Source organism: Myotis daubentonii, chromosome 7 (genome assembly GCF_963259705.1).
Source record: "Myotis daubentonii chromosome 7, mMyoDau2.1, whole genome shotgun sequence".
NCBI lineage: Eukaryota > Metazoa > Chordata > Mammalia > Chiroptera > Vespertilionidae > Myotis > Myotis daubentonii.
Window position 1 is genome coordinate 57,159,778 of NC_081846.1, and position 18,389 is coordinate 57,178,166.

The 18,389-nt window shown below is 45.5% G+C and overlaps 1 protein-coding gene across 12 annotated transcripts in view; it reads right to left on the reverse strand.

Annotated features, from left to right (window-relative positions):
* Window positions 1–335: 335 nt before the first annotated feature.
* The window catches only part of PKP4 (plakophilin 4), a 252,543-nt gene continuing 234,489 nt past the window's right edge, over window positions 336–18,389 (reverse strand). For 7 of the 12 annotated variants that reach the window (XM_059704374.1, XM_059704372.1, XM_059704373.1 and 4 more), the window contains 7 exons: window positions 15,665–15,815; window positions 12,002–12,197; window positions 7,568–7,652; window positions 7,327–7,444; window positions 4,677–4,805; window positions 3,090–3,163; window positions 336–1,335 (listed from right to left, as the gene is read on the reverse strand). In XM_059704374.1, the coding sequence (XP_059560357.1) occupies window positions 1,087–1,335; window positions 3,090–3,163; window positions 4,677–4,805; window positions 7,327–7,444; window positions 7,568–7,652; window positions 12,002–12,197; window positions 15,665–15,815 (1,002 nt within the window). In that variant the 3' untranslated portion in view covers window positions 336–1,086. Of the gene's footprint in view, window positions 1,336–3,037; window positions 3,164–4,676; window positions 4,806–7,326; window positions 7,445–7,567; window positions 7,653–12,001; window positions 12,198–15,664; window positions 15,816–18,389 lie in introns of all 12 variants that reach the window. The other 5 variants (XM_059704377.1, XM_059704375.1, XM_059704376.1 and 2 more) reach the window with 4 other exon arrangements.

Sequence of the window (18,389 nt, forward strand, 5' to 3'; positions counted from 1 at the left end):
TATGGCCAGGCTATCAGATTTAAGTGAAAAGTTGTGTTAATACACAGGGCAGCCTGAAAAAAAAAAACCTGCATGATAAAACAGGAAGACACATTAGATCCCAAGAAATAAAAATACTAAGGTAGATAACGAGGAGGAAAGCTCACAGCTTCCTTCTTGGATGTAGCGTCTATCCCACAAAGTCTGTTAACTGCACAAAACTAGGAAAAGTCTAAAATACTTGGCTATATCTAAGCTGTTTCCAACATGTAATTAGATTTGCATGTATAAATCTGCTTTTCTGTATTACACACAGAAAATTAAAAAAAAAGAAAAAAAAAAGAACAGGGAACAAATTTCCAAGGATGAAATCTCCACATTTATTTTCTTTCATGTGCATAGAAAATGGCAGTGAAGTGTCCTAGGAAAGAGGCAGGGATGGCCGTGGCGCTGCTATACCAGACTGGACTTTGTGCTTCTAAGTACACTATTCATTTTGAAAACAAACGCTGTAGCTTGTCTTTAATTGCTAACAATTTCTTGGGTTTCCCATTTGTTTTTTAAGCTGTCATGTTTCTTCAAATCTCTTTTCAAATGACACACTGCATTACAAATGATGGCACTTAACCAATGTGGCATTTCCATATTTACACCAACAAAAGAAATTTACAAGACATAATAGCATACAATCTCGACGTTTAGTAATAGCAATAAAACATGAAGGGCATCCATTTTATTTTTTTTCTGTACAAACTATCAGAACATAACTTTATTCACATTAAAAAAATCATCTTTAATTTTATTTGACCTACACATCCCCATCTCATTTCACCCATTTCTCAAATCTCTCATCACATCGCCCACACCTTCACCAGACTACGGAATCTACAAGTAATTAGATCTAACACCTAAATAGAGCTGAGAAAGTTCTCTCTCTCTCTAAGGTTTCCTCACTTCCCTGATAATTCCTCAAAAAAGAAAATAAATGCTCTTCACTCGTTCCTTCCATGTCACTTTCACATTTCATCAGCACATTAGCACAACGGACTTTTCGTCTCAATCCAAACAAGGCTAGAAAGAAAGAGTTCCTCTCTGAGCATCTTGATGCTACACCCATGAGTCCGGGGACCCTGGGTACTGTTCTGCTCTATAAGAAGGTCGTTTAGTGGAATAAAAGTCTACATAATTTGTGGTCGATTTCAGTCCATACTGTGTTGAATAATCAGTAGAAGCTGGAAAGTGAACTCGATCATCAAAATAAGGATCTTCATAGCTATGAGGAGACTGCAAATACAATCTGTATGCATCAAAGTTCTTTCTGTGGGAGTCATCTTGACTATAATACAGCTGTTGATGCTGTTGACAAAATGAAAAAGCGAATAAATCAAAGCAATATTTGGAAATACATGTTTAAGGAAAATTAATGTGCGCTTCCTGCTTCGTATTTTGAAAACAATATAAAGTATTTGTGAGCTTAAGGTTCAAAGTTGTCTCTGGTACACTCTGTATGTTTACTAATGGACTTGAAGGATGTGAACAACGTTGACAGTTGGGTGTGCGTTTTGCTCAAGTCCTGTACCAAGGCCTCTACAAGCTGAAGAGCCAAAATAGTCCCAGGCTACCTCCCTCCTCAGAGGCCCAGTTTGTGCTCCGCTGTGGAGGGCCTATTACCTGGACATGCCCAGCCAAAGGATGGCCTGATGATTGCTCTGACACAGGGGAACCATTAACACACGATGAATTTAGTTGGAGGGTGGATTTTTTGGCTTCAGATAGTTGTACAATTATAGAACCTTTTTTTAATTTAAAACATGCACTTTAGAGATGAAAATTTAGTCCATCCCTCAATTTTAGGGAAATGTGTAGTTACACTTAAAAAACTGCTAGACTGTTAAAAGAATAAGCAATCTCCAGACAGGAGAGCAGTAAAATTACAAGAGATACATGAACAAATCCGATGCTAAAGGGAAGACTTCCCTAGGCCAGGGCTAATGAAGCGAACTAGGAAGAAGCAAGGTGAACACATGTGCGTCCACACAGGGCATCTCCCATTTCCTTCTGTGTTGTCTTATCTCTGATCTCACACTACTTTTTTCAAAGATGTTTGGAGAAAAACTGTCATGTCTTTCTTATGTCTGTCTTTCCTCTGGACCATGCCCAAATCCCCCCCTTTAATAAGATGTAACAAATTTACCACACGGATTATCAACTCATATTCTGCAACTAAATGCAGTCCAACATTATATGGAATTCAGAACTAAATTCTCTGTCTAATTTAAGCTAGAGTTCTAATTCTGAGGCTACTTCTCTTGACTTAAAAACTGTAGCATAACTTCTGAGTAACTTGGGAAGTTCCTTTTCCTCCATCCCCAGAGAAAAGATGATGAAATGGAGGGTGGTCTTAGAGAACCCTCGTCTGAAAGACAGGGTGCGGGCCTGCCTGGGGAACCCCAGCTGCCCAGGTGCTACTGGAAGGCAGGAGGAGACCAGATGGCCCAGGTGGACAGCATCAGGAAGAGCCCCAACGGGTTTCAGGCTCCCCGTGAAAGCAGAGATTGAACGTGACAACCAGGCACCCCAGTGTGATGGAGAGTGAGGCTCCCTGCAGCAGGGCGGAGTCCCCCTTCACCTCGGAGACTAACAGAGCCTTGGCCACGAACCCGAGTGTTTTCAGACCCTGGAAGCCTTGTGGGAAGGGAGTCATGGAGATGGAAAATGAGGTGCACAAGAGAACAATGAGATGAGAGAGTGAAGTGTGCTTACCAACCTTTCCCCACCCAGAGGATGGGAGAGCTTTTAGAGATCAACAGGGAAAATAAATGTGGGAAAGGAAATTGTTGGGCAAAGAATATGAGTCAAAGGCTTCACAGTAGGTTCCCATCAGGGCCTGGTGGTCTCAGCAGCACCGATTCGGATACTCAAGACATGAGGCTACTGTGCACGGGATTTGCTTAAACTACGACGACGAGCTTCTGAGGAGTGGAGATCCCCAGAGAGAGCTCCCCGGGCCCTGCCGTGCTGGCCCAGCTCTGGTAAGTTAACGGCGCGGCCCCCTTACTGTGCTGATGCCTGCTAACCGGCCTTCTGTAAGATTGATATTGCAAATTCACCTGTAGCCGTCTATTTTGTTCTCTTGCTGGTGAGGAATAGGAACTGATGTAAATTGGTGAAGGTTTGCTGGAGCCTGTAAGAAAATATTTTATGAAATTAAAACTAGTGCTCATCACTCTGGTCATTAGGCTGCGTGGGCTCCCTGCAGTGGGGCTGGTGTGTCCCTGACAAGGCTGCCTCCCCGGGGCCAGCACACGCTGGGACAGTGGGCTCCTGCGTCTGGCCTGGCTGCTCCTACCCCAGGGCTGCTAGGGACTCATGAACAGGCTGTGTGTGCTTTACCAAAAAGCAATGGGTCTGATGGGGGAAGGGAAACATTAGCACAAGCTCCATGCCTTCAGAACAGCTTTGATTCAAAACCCCAGCACCTGGAAAGAGCAGGCACAGGCATGCTCTCAACGGTCTGACTACATGGAGGCATATTCTTGGGTTTGCCACATTTAAGCACATTTTAAAATAAAAAAAAACCTGGCAATCAGATAGTTGCTTTAAGAGTCCACAGTAGACTCTGATGCCAATGATGTCACAGGTCACTCTTCTATTATTGCTAAGGCTAGCAAAGTTTTTTTTTTTTTTAAATGAGAAAAATGAAACATACTTGAGGCAAATTAGTTTATTGAAGCAAGCAAAGAAGATACGGAAGGGTGCGCATGCTACGGAGGCCATCTGTATAGTAAAGCTGGCTGCTGCAAATCTGAAGTAGCAGCGCACTTCAGTTTATATGTGCATTTCCTTTGCAAAGAGCTGGATGCTGGAAATGTAGCATCTGCAATTTTCTGAGCTATTAATTGCCATAGTAACAATAGTCGATTAGCAAACAGTCCTGTGAAATCACAATTTTAATGACAACAGCACAACAGAGACTGTTCCCCCAGCAGTTAGGTTGCCATCAGCTTTTATTTATTTCTTTTTAATAAATTGGTCTTTTGAGAAAAGAGTATTTTTTTTTTTGGTAGCTCACACTGCCTTTTTTGAAACCTCTAAAATAGTTACAATATGCAAGATAGCCAAGCACAGGGACGATATGAAATCCCGGTATCCCTGCAGGCTGGCATCCTTTCAGTCAAGTGTAAGCACAGCTTTCGGAATAGGACATATAATAGTAATACTAATAATTTTTATTTTTGTTATTCTTAAAAAAAAATCACTCGGAGGAGAATCACATTATAAACTGTTATTCATTCAAACTCTTTTCCATGAAAATGAAAATGAGACTGCTCTCCATTCTCAGGCCGGTCTAGGACAGGTGGCCCAGCACAGCGGCCCGGAGCTCAGGGTTCTGACCTGCTGGCGAGCAGGGAGGGGGCTGAACAAAGGGACTGCGTGGTGCGTGAGCCAGAACTCACGTCTCATCTGGGTACAGTGCGCTTTTTATCTGTGGTCACCAGACTACCTCAGCTTATTTAACTGAAAACAAGCAGAAAAGGCATCAGCCCCCAAAGCAGGAAATGGAGAGACGGGAACACGGTTCGCTGCTGGGGGACCGACTCAGGGCAGGCATGGGTGGCTGCCCAGGCCGCCGGCCGAGGGCCTGGGAACACACACCTTCTCGAGGTACTCTATCACACACCCCACTGGCATCTTACCAGGGTACAGGCCTTTATGTGTGGCATCCCCTTGGCTATTGTAATACTGCATAGGTGGCTGGGTCCTATCGTATTCAGAGCGAGGGTCTCTGATTCCTAACAGTGCTGGTGAGGAGGAGGTGCTGCCGACTGAAGGGAGAAGCAAAAGGAGGAGGGAGAGAGAAAGAAAGAGGAGGAGAAAGAAATCAGACTGTCAGTGGCTCTGGAAAAACAAAGGTCAGTAATTAGAAGTGCCGTGCAGCTGGTGGTAAATATGAGCTCTCAGCAGGGCTGTGAGTGCACAGCAGTCAGCCCTGAGCCACCGGGAGGCGACCTGCGGGCCGGCCACTGCGCAGGGCTGTCAACGCCCAGTCAGAGGCGCAGCGCAGATCACGCAGATCACGCAGGGCCCGGCAGCGGCCGCGATGTCTCTATCGGGCCTTTGAAACTGGGTGAGAACAACTGACCAGCCAGCCATGCAAGAGTTACATCTGCAATGTAGAAGCCCAGCTCAGCTGCATGCAAAACACCCGCCTATTATCCTTTATGGACAGCTCTGGACTAAGTAAATATTTTGATTTCTAATTATTTCAAAAATATCTGCATCTCTAAATGTGTTTGAGTAAGAGTGCCAGACCATAAAATTCATCATTCTTTTTATGGTGACTGGCTGTCAGGGAAACTATGTAAACTCAGCAAGCCCAGCTATCAAGAGGCTCACGATGGGCCAAACGTTTAATAGCATATCTATCCATGGGTCTCCTTTTGGACATTTTTGCACAAAAGGACAGCACTGCTTATCTTTTTCCTTTTCTCAGTAAGAAATCATCTTGCTTGCACTGATTTAATTATTGAAGAGTCACCCATTCACCTGCTAGATCTGAAAGCAGTGGCGCCGGGACCCGCACAGCAGTTCTGCAGCGTTGATGCTTTCAGAGAAAACATACATTCACAGTTTTCCCTTAAAAGTCACTTCACTGTGGAGTTGCTCCGTGTTACGCAAAGGTGAGCACTCAAGGGCACTGTCCATGTGCTGCTCCCCATGCTCACTTTCTAGAAGGTGCTAGGCCAGACAGCACACTCACCTGCCTCCACAATGACATTAGTGAGGCATCAGATGTGCCACAAGCAGATACCACACTAGCTGAGGGATGGGTGATGAGTCCTTCCCTGAACAGAACCCAGAAAGGTACCTAGGAACCTGGATGGGGGCTCGCCAATGCTGTCCAGTGTTTCAGAGATCCTCAGAACAAGTGCATTGTGTAGTACAGTGATGGTGAACCTATGACACGTGTGTCAGAGGTGACATGCGAACTCATTTTTTTGGTTGATTTTTCTTTGTTAAATGGCATTTAAATATATAAAATAAATATCAAAAATATAAGTCTTTGTTTTACTATGGTTGCAAATATCAAAAAATTTCTATATGTGACACGGCACCAGAGTTAAGTTAGGGTTTTTCAAAATGCTGACACGCTGAGCTCAAAAGGTTCGCCATCACTGGTTTAGTAACTAGTCTTCTATCTGAAATTACTCTTTTGCCTGTACATATGCCTTCTGTTAAGCAGCTCAATCTCTGCCCCTTGCACCCCCTTTTCTAGGCCCCAAAGTAATTCTCAGCATTTTTATAAAGACAGCCTCAGGCCACACCTGGGAGCTCAGCATGGGTGTCAAAAACCCAGCATGGGTCCCTCTGAAGACAACTCATATTTTAAAAACTAAGATATAAATATACACCATACACAGTAGGCAGATAATTTAAAACAATTCCTAGTACGAGTAGAGACGTCCATTTATGTGACAAGAACCACTGGTCATATATTAGTCTTTTTGGACACATATGTCCAGATGAGAATACTGCCTGTAGTGGCAGAATACAACGAATCATATTGATATGTCTGAGTGAGAGATTTACAGTCAAATAAGATAGTATTTTTCCTGTTTCATTCAGGTAAGAATAAAATTTATAAGACTTGGCTTGGTAGAAATATTCTGTCCTTACATGTAAAAAAACATTAGTCCGAGTCTCAAATCATTCTTTCTACCCAAACACAACCAATGAGTATGTAGCAAATCAAAGGGACTTCCTGTAAATGCACCTGGAGGGCCTGTTCCCATTAGTCCTGACGCTGGGGGACTGAACACAGCAGGGGATGGAGGAGCAACGTGAGGAAGGCAGAGGAGATCACAGCTCTCCCAGCTGTGGTGTCAGGATCTTGTCTAAAGAACCCTGTTTGTCAGAGTTTCCACCCAGAAAACTCAAGATCACTTCGGAAGAGATTCCGAACTGATGGCCAGCAGGTAGGCAGGGCAACCATTTTCAGGCACAAACCTGGGGTTCTCAAACTGTGCTCCTCCACTTTCCTGTACCTGCACCCCCAGGTCAGCTTGTCAGATGCAGACTGCTGGGCCCCTCCAGGAACCCAGTGAAGCAGGATCTTGGGGGAGGGAAAGGACTGGGACCCTGGTATGCTTTTATGCATTGCAGTTGGAGTAAACTTTTAAAATGAAAGGATCTGGAAAGTGGGTGTGTTGCTTACAGTCTCATGTAATTCCCAAAGAAGGCTGGAAGAGCAGCGTGTGCGAATATGACTGGCTTAACCAGCTATGCACAGTCTTCTCTGGTTGAGAAATAATGTTCTCTCACCAAGGAGGGAGTTTACCCACTAACCTGACTGAATGATGGGTGACATCTGTTGGTTGGTGGTAGACAAGGAAGGGTGCGATTTGAATCGGTCTCGCTCTAACGTCGACACAGGTGTAATAAAATGGTTTTGATTCCACCCATCCTGTGGAGTCAAAGTGGAAAAAGAAACCTCTCAAAATGAATAATGACATTTCATTACAATAAATGATTACGAATGTGCGCTCTGATGAATGCTAATTATGCCAGAGCTATTCCTGTAAGTTACCTTTTTATAAATGCTCCGGAGGTCCCGATATTGCCATAATGTATTCAAGACCTGGGCCGCTGCCTTCACCACTTTCAGAGATGATCTGGGGAGAAAGTGTGCATGTTAATGAGTGTGGATGGCACAGCTTCAGGCTGCACCTGAAGAGACTCAGGCTGTAAACCAGTAGCCAGGAGGCCATCTCCCCAAGGACCAGAGGGCACAGAAGACGCTGCTAGAAGCCACCACTTGGGGGTCAGTTAGGTTCAGGGATGGTAAGGACCAAAGCGAGGCTCCCAGGTAGTCAGCTGTGCGGTGAGAAACTAGGGTTGGTGGAGCCTGTGGCTTCAAAGTTGAGGGCATCTCTCAGCCTCTCCATGGGGGACCCCCAACCTCCCCCACATCTACGAAGGGGCTGACCTCGCTGGGGCTTTAGGATTAATGTGACCATGACCACACACCCTGAGTGTCTGAGGACCATCCCAAGTTAATTTAATGTCTCTCCCCCGCATTATTAGGCCTTGATAAAATACCTTCATTGCCTTATCATTTACACCACAAATGTTTACACGTACATATGTGCTCCAAAGTTTGACTCAGGAAATATGGTCCGTTATCACGTCCCCGCTCTGGAGACATTCTGCTGACCCCAGGCGCTGTGTGAGCACCTCCTGAGGCGCCCCATTTCACTGGGGGCTGTGTCTGTAAATCGCTGGCCTCGCCAGTAAGTGAAGAGGCAAATGCAGCTTCCTGCCTCAGTGAAGGTCTCCAGATCCCCACACCAGGGGTGGAGCAGTGCTGAGGCGTGAGGATGAATTCTTCAGAATTCATTTTTACCTTAAAAACGGACTTTGAATGTATATCACGGATCTAAAATCTAATGGTCTCTTTCACTCCTTATCTTCCCAATTACACTCTCACGAAGTGGGGGAAGAAGAGAGGAGAGCAGGCTGCAAGCTGTCTCCACCCCCAACAACAGGATATGTTGCTGCTACGGAGGCTGAGGTCCCCAGCAAAGGCGGAGTATAGGCAAACTCAGGGCCTTCACCTGTCTTCCTCCTTCCCTCCTCCCACCAAGACTCACTCTGCTCCGTGTTCCTGACAAGTCAAGGGCAGAACCAGGTCAAACCAACACACTCAAAGCCTTTCTATATTTTATATTTTCAAAATGGACCACAGAGCAAGGAGATACTTCAAAGAAATGAACAGGTGAAATTTCAGACACTGCGATGGCCTCACAGGGTCTTCACCCCATCCCTACCCCGACAATCCCACTCTCAGTGGTCCTGACATCCCTGCTGTTATCCACCTCCCTCTCCTCAAATGTTAGCAGCAGGACACAGGCAGGAGGCCGACCTATGCCTGGCTCATACCCGCGACACTCGACAAAGCAGGAGCCTGCCGGGTACACACTGATACAACCAGCCGGGATAGGTATTTTTAGAGACAAATTCTATGAGCAGAAACTTGACTCTCAAGAAAAGCATGGAAGTTTCTCTGCTTCCCTTTGCAGCACAACTTCTAGAAAGAGTTATGTATTCTCATCTCTAATTTCTCTCCTCCCACCTTGTCTCAATGAGGCAAGTCTCTACCCTCGTCCTACCTGATGGAACAGGAGCACGTGACATGTGCTCACCTCTGAAGCAGCTCTTCACTTGGCTTCTGGGGCACCACAAGCCCCTGGTTTTCTTCTGAATGAGCCCTTTTGCTGGCTCCTTATCTCCTTGACCTCTAACTAGGAGGGATATCAGCCCTTAAGCCTCTTTTTCTTCTCGATCTACATTTCTTTCTTTATTGATTGCAGCCACTTCTCTAAACATACTATTTATATACTGATGACTCCCAAATTTACATTTGTAGCCTGGACCTGTAAGGTGAACTCAACTCAAGAATATCCTCCTGCTGACCAGATGTTCAGGTGGAGTCCAAAACAAACTCCCTTCCTTCCCTAAAATCTGCTCCTCCCACAGCTTCCCCATGGTGCTAAGTGGCAATTCCATCCTATCTTTAGCCAAAGACCTTGGAGTCATCCTTTGACATTCACCTCCTCTCGGGCCCCTCATGCAATCCTTCAGTAAATCCCACTGACGCCACCTCCACCCATGAAGAACCGACCACTGTTTCACCACCCCAAGTGCTACCCCACGAGTCTCCACTTGGGGGGAGGGTCTGTCATTATGATCCCTTCCGGGGATGTCAGGTCGTATCCTTCTCTGCTGAACACTCTCCAACAGCTTCTGGCTTTACTCAGCGTAAAAGTCACAGTCCTTAGCTTCCCCACAGGGTCCTTTACTTCTGGTACTTTCCCTTCTCCTCTTTCCCTTGACTGGCTCTGTTCCAGTCCCACTGGCTTCCTGCTGCTCCATCTCAGGGTCCTTCCACTTACGCCCTCTGCCCGCCCCTCCCACCCCTTCCCTCAGGCACTGTCTCCCCGAAGCCTGCCCTGACCACCTTGTCTATAATTGTGATCCCCTCTCACCTTCCCTGATTTTAGTGCTCACAGACCACACAGCACCATCTAAGTGTGTTTCTCATTCAACTGATCCCTCGTCTAGCTCTAACTCACCCCTGGGATGTAAGCTACCCGAGGGCAGAGGCTGCTGTGTGATCCACTCACCACTGCAGCACACGCAGGTAGGCAATGAACACTCGGTGAATGAATAAGGGAAGGTAATGATATGTTTGGAAGACAACTTGATTTGATCTAGGGCTTTCTGAATCTCTTACTTTGGGGAAAAAAGATTAGATTGGGTAATAATTTTTTTTTAAAGATACCAGGTTTTGGCACTGGTTCAGGATTTCCCCAGCTTCTTTGTATGTCTTTCACAAATGAAGGTTGTCTAACATTTTTTTTTTTTTAAATTTCAGAGAGGAAGGGAGAGGGGGAGAGAGAGACAGAAACATCAATGATGAGAGAGAATCATTGATTGGCTGCCTCCTGCACCCCACCAACCCCCACGCCCCCGGGGATTGAGCCTGCAACCAGGGCATCTGCCCTGACCAGGAGTCGATCTGTGACCTCCTAATTCTTAGACTGATGCTCAACCACTGAGCCACACTGGCTGGACTAACATTTTAAGAGCACAAACAGTGATTACCGTACCTCAGGAAGAGGGGAGGGACCTGGACCAGGAGTTAACGAATGGATCTTAGCTTTATCTATAACGTTTCATTTCCTTTAAAATAAAAATGAGTGTGTGCTTTTATTACTTATGGAATAAAAAGACTCATAAAAAAGAACTGAAAGGAAATATGGTTAATGTTGATAGGTGTAGTTTCTGAGGGATGAGAATATACTTCGTAACATAATTCTCATATCTTAGAAAATCCTTTAAAAGTATAAATTAAAAGAACAGACAAGGCAGAATGAGTTCTAACACTGTCACTCAGTCAGTTAATAAGCATTTACTGAGCACCTGGTATAGGCCAGGCTTTGCAGATGCAGAGGATACAGCAGTGAACAAAAAGACCAAGTCCCTGCTGCAGGGGGAGCAGAAGCCAGAGAAAGCCATAAATAACACACAGGGAGTCAGTGCTGTGAGAAGAGAGCAGGTGGAGGGAGGGAAAGCAGAGACCAGGGCTATTTTACTTCGATCAGGTGGCTGCTGTGCTATTGTGATGCAAAAGCAGGCCCACTTCCCACTTCCTTGAAGGAGACTCTGATTTGATACTAAGCCCAATTCATAGTCCTGTTATAGGTCCATGACAAAAACCTTCTATTTTTGCCACCGATTCTCTAATCCCTGCTTTTGTTGCTTTGTCAATTAGGTGTCACCCAGAAGCAAAGGGAAATGTAGGAGACAAGCCCCGGGCACAGCCTGAGGCCACACAGCAGGCCCTGTGCAGAGTGGTGAGTTTAATGCACTCGGGGCACCTGCAGAGGAGTCAACCCTCAACAGGATTCAAGAAGATGCTCTTGAAGAACAGGCCTGGAGCAGAGCCGAAGGAGCAAGGGAAACAGCGCCCCCAGATCTTCCTCATCAGGCATTTCTGATTCTTCCAGGGTTGGCACAACCAAGTGTAGAAGTGTTATAATGAAGACTAGGAAAAGGACCACATGACTGCAAACCCGCTGTAAAAAATGCAGAAGTCGCCCTGGCTGGTGTGGCTCAGTGAGTAAGTATCGGCCAGTGCACAAAAGACTCTTGATTTGATTCCCATCAAGGGCACATACCTGGGTTGTAGTTTCAATCCCTGGCCCTGGTTGGTATGCATGTGGGAGGCAACCAATCGGTATCTCGGTCTCTCTCTCTCTCTCTCTCTCTCTCTCTCTCTCCTGCTCTCCCTTCCACTCTCTCTCAAAATCAATGGAAAAAAGTCCTCAGGCGAGGATTTAAAAATATGCAGAAATAAATACATCCTTCCCAATAGGAAGCATATCCTGGACAAAGGCCCTTATCACAGGACCATCCCAGAAGTGAGGCTTGTGACCTCCTCTCCCTGCAGCAGACTTGCCTGTCTCCTCTGCCCTTGGTTATGTTCACCAGCTTTTCGATGCCCCCGGAGTCGGCCAGGGCTTTGGCGTTCTCCATGTTTTTGCTGGTGACCTCATGCAGAGCACAGCAGATGGCCGCCATGGTCTCATCAGACAGCACGCTGGGGCCCGAGCCTCCGGGGAGCCGGTTGACCAGGTCTCGCATGGCGTATTTACCTGCCAAATGCAAAAGATTTCATTCTCCTTTCAGAAGGTGCGAGGTTTTTGTTACTGTTCTTTAAAGATGGCGGCTGGGTAGCCTCATAAAAACAAAACACCAAGAGAGGAGAGAACAGGGGAACCGCAGTGAAGGGTAAAAGGACAGACACAAAGGGAAGTTAACATATATTGCAATGGCACATGAAGAACGAATGATTTAATAAAACATTACTGTAAATCGCTGAAAGAAAATGTAAGTCAGCCGAAACCGGTTTGGCTCAGTGGGTAGAGCGTCGGCCTGCGGACTGAAAGGTCCCAGGTTCGATTCCGGTCAAGGGCATGTACCTGGGTTGCGGGCACATCCCCAGTGGGAGATGTGCAGGAGGCAGCTGATCGATGTTTCTCTCTCATCGATGTTTCTAACTCTCTATCTCTCTCCCTTCCTCTCTGTAAAAAATCAATAAAATATATTAAAAAAAAAAAAAAAGACATACTAAGCCCTAGCCAGTCTTGCTAAAAAAAGAAAATGTAAGTCAGCGGATAGAACTGGATACACCAATCCTGTTGCTTTAGTTCAACCATTTTCATTAACAGTAAGAAATAAAGGAATTATGACAGGATAGTAAATTCTATTCTTGACTCAATTCTCATGCGTCAAAAATACCTCAGCTTCCTCTTAAACCTCTAAAAGCTGACCTTTGAAGAAGGTTTAGCTGGACAAAGTAGGGCCACCGAACAAGGGTCTTCATTACATTCTCCTGGATCTCACCTCTTGAACCATGTACAGTTCCACATTTTTATCAAGTTGAGAGTAATATCAGCTGTTGACATCAGAAGTGATGTCAACATGTTCGTTTCTTTTAAAGAGGACACAAGATAATTATGGATCTATTATCTCCCTGGAGCAATTCAACAATAAAGTCTTGATAAGACAGGCTGAGGAGTCTGCTAGCTACTGAAGTATTTCTTTAAGAAACTCAATTTCTCGTACTCCTCTCCAAAAAGAGATTATCTCTTGCTTTTCCAGTTTCAATTACCAAGTGACAAACTGGAATAATTGCACTACAAACAAAAGAAATTAACTAAAGCCCAAGTAAATATTTCCTTAGTTTTTCCCCCTCAGCTAATAATTGAGTGGATATTAAGGGCTCCGGTGAAGGACCCATTTGTATACACTGGTGAGCAGCGGGCAGGCCCTGAGCACGCACTGCATGCCTTAGGGCGAGTCACGGTGCAGCCTGGTGCGCAGAGTGGAAAAGCTGCGATGACACCGTAAGCCCGAAGATAAATGTGGTTTTTAAGAACAGACGGTACGCTAGCACTAGTGATTTGGAATACTCATGAACGACCAAAAGGTCCATGATGTGTAATTTGTCATTCTGCTAAGATACCACATTAAACAAATTGTACTCCTGACTCTTGGGATAAAGTGAGCAGGGGTGGGGAACGTTTGGCCCGTAAAATCATCTCTGGGGTGAGTTAATTAAATGTTTGACCAAATATAGAAGGCTAATTTTTAAGCTGATAATTTTATGTAGCCCACAAATGAGGTTATAAATATCCAGATGGCCCCTGACAGGAAAAAGGTTCCCCACCCTGCCTTAGAGCCTGCAGATCCAGACAGCTGGGCTGGTTGGACTCAGGTAAGTATGCAGGTGACAAACCTTTACTTGTGAAAATGTCTCTGAAGAGAAAGTCCACTGCTACTGCTGGTGACAGATGCGAGGAGACAGTAGAGGGGTCAGAGAAGGGGACGGTTCTTAGGAACAGAAGTGCTGGGCAACTTAGAGTCCGGGAGGGACTCAGACCTCAAAGGAAGGAAAGAATCTTTATGGGGAAACAAGAAAAAGTGGCTCATGAGCTAGTTCGAGTGCCGGGTGGGTAAAACAGTGCTCATCAGCGGAGAGAGAAAATGCTCGTGGAAGTTTAAAAGGGAGGCGGGACATTCACAGACAGCACAGGACGCAGTGGGAGAGGCGGGGTCTGACAACAGGGACAGGCTCCTTTTCCCCGGAGGACTCGGGCCAGTGCTGCTGGCCTTGCACCTTCTGCTCTCCTGCGCCTCCTCCCTGTGGTGAATGACAGGCCACAGGGTTTATGTTGTCAACCCTTTATTTTTCAGCATTCAGAACTCCCAAACCACTTGTGCTTTTGAAAAGAAATTCAAATACAGATGTAACAAAATAACTTTAAAAATCTCTCTTTGGGGACCGACAGGATTTCTCTTAAGGAAGTGTGGGAAGGAAGTTATGACACATCTGCTGGAATCAGGCTCATGCTCGACTGCACGAACAGAGGCCCCTTTCCTCTCGGTGGGGATGATTTGGCTCAAAGAAGTGGGGTGTTGAGAGTAGGGTGATCGAGGCGATAATTTAGGATAGTAAGTGTGCCACTGAGTCCTCACAGCAACTCTTTAAGGCAAACATTCCTACCCTTGTTTTTTCTCTCTCTTCCCATCTTCACCTCGGTCTCCCTCCCTCTCTAATGGCAGGTGTGTTTTAATTACTTCAATATATATTCACAAATCCATCCAAGGTCTTGTGAAATTTTCCCTGCCTCTCTCCTGAACTGTCACCAGCTGTGGGACTGGCATGGAGCTGCCTCACCTCTCATCTCATTTACACAGCAGATGCACGGTGAGGGTAGCAGGCATCGTCAGCTCCCTTTCAGGGAATGGCTGATGGAGTTTTCAACTTGGATGAAGGCACTGAGCCCAAATAGGCTCTATAGACCCTCCTGGTTCCACAACCAGTGAGCAGCAGATCCAGGATTTCACCTAAGTCTGGGAGGGTCTCTGGTCTTTTCTTTACCCCACTCTCTGCTTGAGATATGGCACCACACTGGAGGCAAGTGAGCTAAGCTGACCAGGGTGCACAACTTGAAGAGCTGCTCATTCTTAGGTTCATGCAAGTGCCAACCCTACGCTTGGGTGGACGTGAGGGTAAGTGCCTCCTAAATGTACCCTGTGTGCTTCACTTGCCTTACCCTTCCCTGGGGGGCGGGGGAGGGGGGGAATGGCCTTGGGACAGTGACTCTGCTCTGCCTAGGGTGAGCATTTACTCAGATCCCAGAGGGAAAAGCTACAAACATCTCATGTGGTTTCTTTTTCTTTAAAGTAGGAACACTGTAGTGTTGGTACTATCAGTCTCAAGTCAGAAAGGGAGAATTAAACCGTTTTTTGTTGCTCAAGAAATGAACCTTTCTTAGGAAATGAAGACATCAACTCTATTAAGTAGTGCTGTACAGTATAATGGAAAATGCTAGCTTTTCTGATTAGGGTTTATTAATGAGCCCGCCTCTTGATGAAAAGGAATGGTCACAAAGAAAAGCCAGCGGGGGTACCCAAAACTGCCAAGAAAACAGGACCAGGACTCAGTTGCTAATCATTTTAAATGTCGTATTTGTTTAAATCAAAAGAAGAGTTTTATAAATGCTGTAGTTCCTCTTCCTCTCTCTCTGTAGCTCACCTGGTCACCAGAACGTACCTATGAGCTCCTTGTTTCGAACATCTAGTGCCATATTCCTCAAGGCAGTTGCCACAGAAGAAACCACTCTGTCATTATCCATTCTCAGAAGCTCTACAAGGATGGGGAGCCCTTTTTCTTTGCGGACGGCCGCCCGGATATACGCTGCAAACTAGTGAGGAAAACAAGGCAATTAGTAATATAGAACAGAGTTCAGCTCTCAGATGTTACTGCTGCCTAAAAATGATGAACTAATAGATTAAATGTTTTCTTTCCAACTGGAGATTAAATCTGTGGTGTCAGTAAAGAGAAAATCATAGTTGGGGATAAAGATAGGCTAGGATGACTGATTTAAAAAGAAATCCCAAAGCCTGAACATCTCAAACCACCATCTGCCGGATATTGTGCAGAAAAGAGAAGGCAGTGATTACTGGCTGCCTCAGCTACATCACACGATTAAGGAAGAATCTCGATCTTCTCTGCAGTTGGACCCAAGCCAGGCCCAGAGGCTATAAATAGGATGGCAGAGGCATAGCTGATCAGCGCGCATTAAAGGAGAACCTGTCTCCATCAAGTCGTGCTTTCTCTCTGTCTTGTCCATAACAATATGTAGAGCTCAAAACCTTTCAAAGAGATTCTTTGGAACAATCCCTGCCTCAGAAGAAAATGAGTTTTCCAGAAACACTAAGCAACATAACTCACGCATGTTGGTGAAAAAGTAAGTATATCCCCGTGTGAAATGCTTTCTCAGTCAAGATTAGGTAGCTGCTGCTTTTTAAAATCTACAGTCCAAGTCTTTTGCAGGTCTGAACGATGAGTCAGTCTGTGCACCACAGGAATGGGAAATGAACGCCAAGTTATCAGGGAAACACCAAAAAAATCAGAAAAAGGTAACATCTGAAAATGGGCCTTGAATCTTGTTTTGAGCGTTCACTGACATTTTTACCAAGGCAAATTGTCTTTCAAAATTCAGGGTCATTGAAAAATGCTGCTCATTAAACATCTAACACTTTACTGCTGTGGTCAAGTCCCGAGGACAAAGATCCGCCAGCCCTTTGTTTATTTCAAACATTAAAATATGTGATTGACCACTCAGTCTCTTGAATAACAAGCTAGATGATCTTAATAATATAAATAAGAGGAAAAATGCATTTCAAAGATCCTATTAACATTGTTCATATAAAACAAATACTCCTATTTTCCAAATGAAATCTCCTGGGGGAAACAGCGCATGGCTGCCGTAAGGCTGGCAGCTCCATCAGCCTCTCTCTGACGCCTGCAACCAAGCCAACGCCTGTCTCCCTTGGAGACCACGGCTCAGCCCAGCCCTGAGCGCCTCCCTTCAGAGCACTGGTCATCACTGCTCCCCAAACAGCTTCTGACTGGGTAACCTCTGTGGCCATGATTACCTGGTTTTCTGAACAAGGGTCCAATATTTTGATTTACTATTTTAGATGCTGTTCATATTTTAAATGAGTTTGCCATCTAACTTTAATTTATTAAATGATCCCAGAAATGAAATTCTACAGAACTTAAATCACATCTCTTTTAATTATTCTATCTTTTTAAAATTATCATCAAATGATCCTTAAGTCACAAGCTGGAGCTGAACGCTGAGTCATCAACAGAAATGTTACGAATACATAAACATATGCTGAACACTGTCGTAGGTCCTCCACATTTATAATCTTTTAATCCTCACAACCACCTCCTGTGGTAGGTATTATCATCATTTACAGATGGAGAAACTAGGACAGGGCTATCTGAGGCCCTAGCTAGTAAGTGGAGGGTCTAGGATTCAAAGCTGAGGGTTCTGACTCCAGAGCCAATACTTAGATGCTAATCTATTAGCACTTTAATTAAAACAGTAACAAAAAAACCAAACTGGCTTAGCACTAGCCCACAATTATCTGTATATATTCATAACAGCAGCTGGCTGCATGAAATAAACCATGCCAGGCTTAGCAATGCTTTTTACTCCCATGGATAATACAGTGGCCAAAAGATTCTCATTTGGGAAGTAGTGGTGGAGGAGGTAGCCAAAAACAAGCATTAGAGTAACTCTACTAAAATACACTCGTCAGGACATTCCTAGAGGTTGAAATGTTTCAGTCAAGGACAGTCTGGAAAGTTGCTAGATGACATTTAAAAGTTTTGAGGACACGCTTAAAATGGTAATGGCAGGAAACCACCTTCATTCTCATAAAGAAGTCACACACCTACAAGGGGATGTGGAAACTCACCATATGCATGTTCTGTGAGCACCTGAGAGAGGAGCAGTGGCCCCTCTCCTTTGCTGCAGCGCTGCCCAACCCCAGCTCTACTGCAGGCGCTCAGCATCTCTCAGCTGCTCCCCAGTAAACCCCAGCCTCTACTTTCCTCTTCTGTGAATTCACCGTCCGTACAGCTCTATCCGACAGTATCCACGTCGCCTGTGCCACTGGTCTGCTTAACCCCTTTTGGTGGTGCCTCGTCTGTGGGTCAGATCCCAGCTCCTGAAGCTTGGCAGTCACACCTGCTCGCGATGCCTGACTCCACCAAGGGCCCTCCCGGCCCTGTCTGCAAACGCTCCAGCAACCAGCCTGCAGTCTCCACTCACTCTCTCCTCACCCGAGGCCTTCCTTCTCTTGTCCCTTTACCTGGGTCACTCCCTCTCCACCCCAACTTCAGACTCTGCTGGCTTAGTTCTGCCAGCAGAACCAAGAGTCCCTTTGGGGAGCACCACCCTTCCAGGAAATCGTGCTTG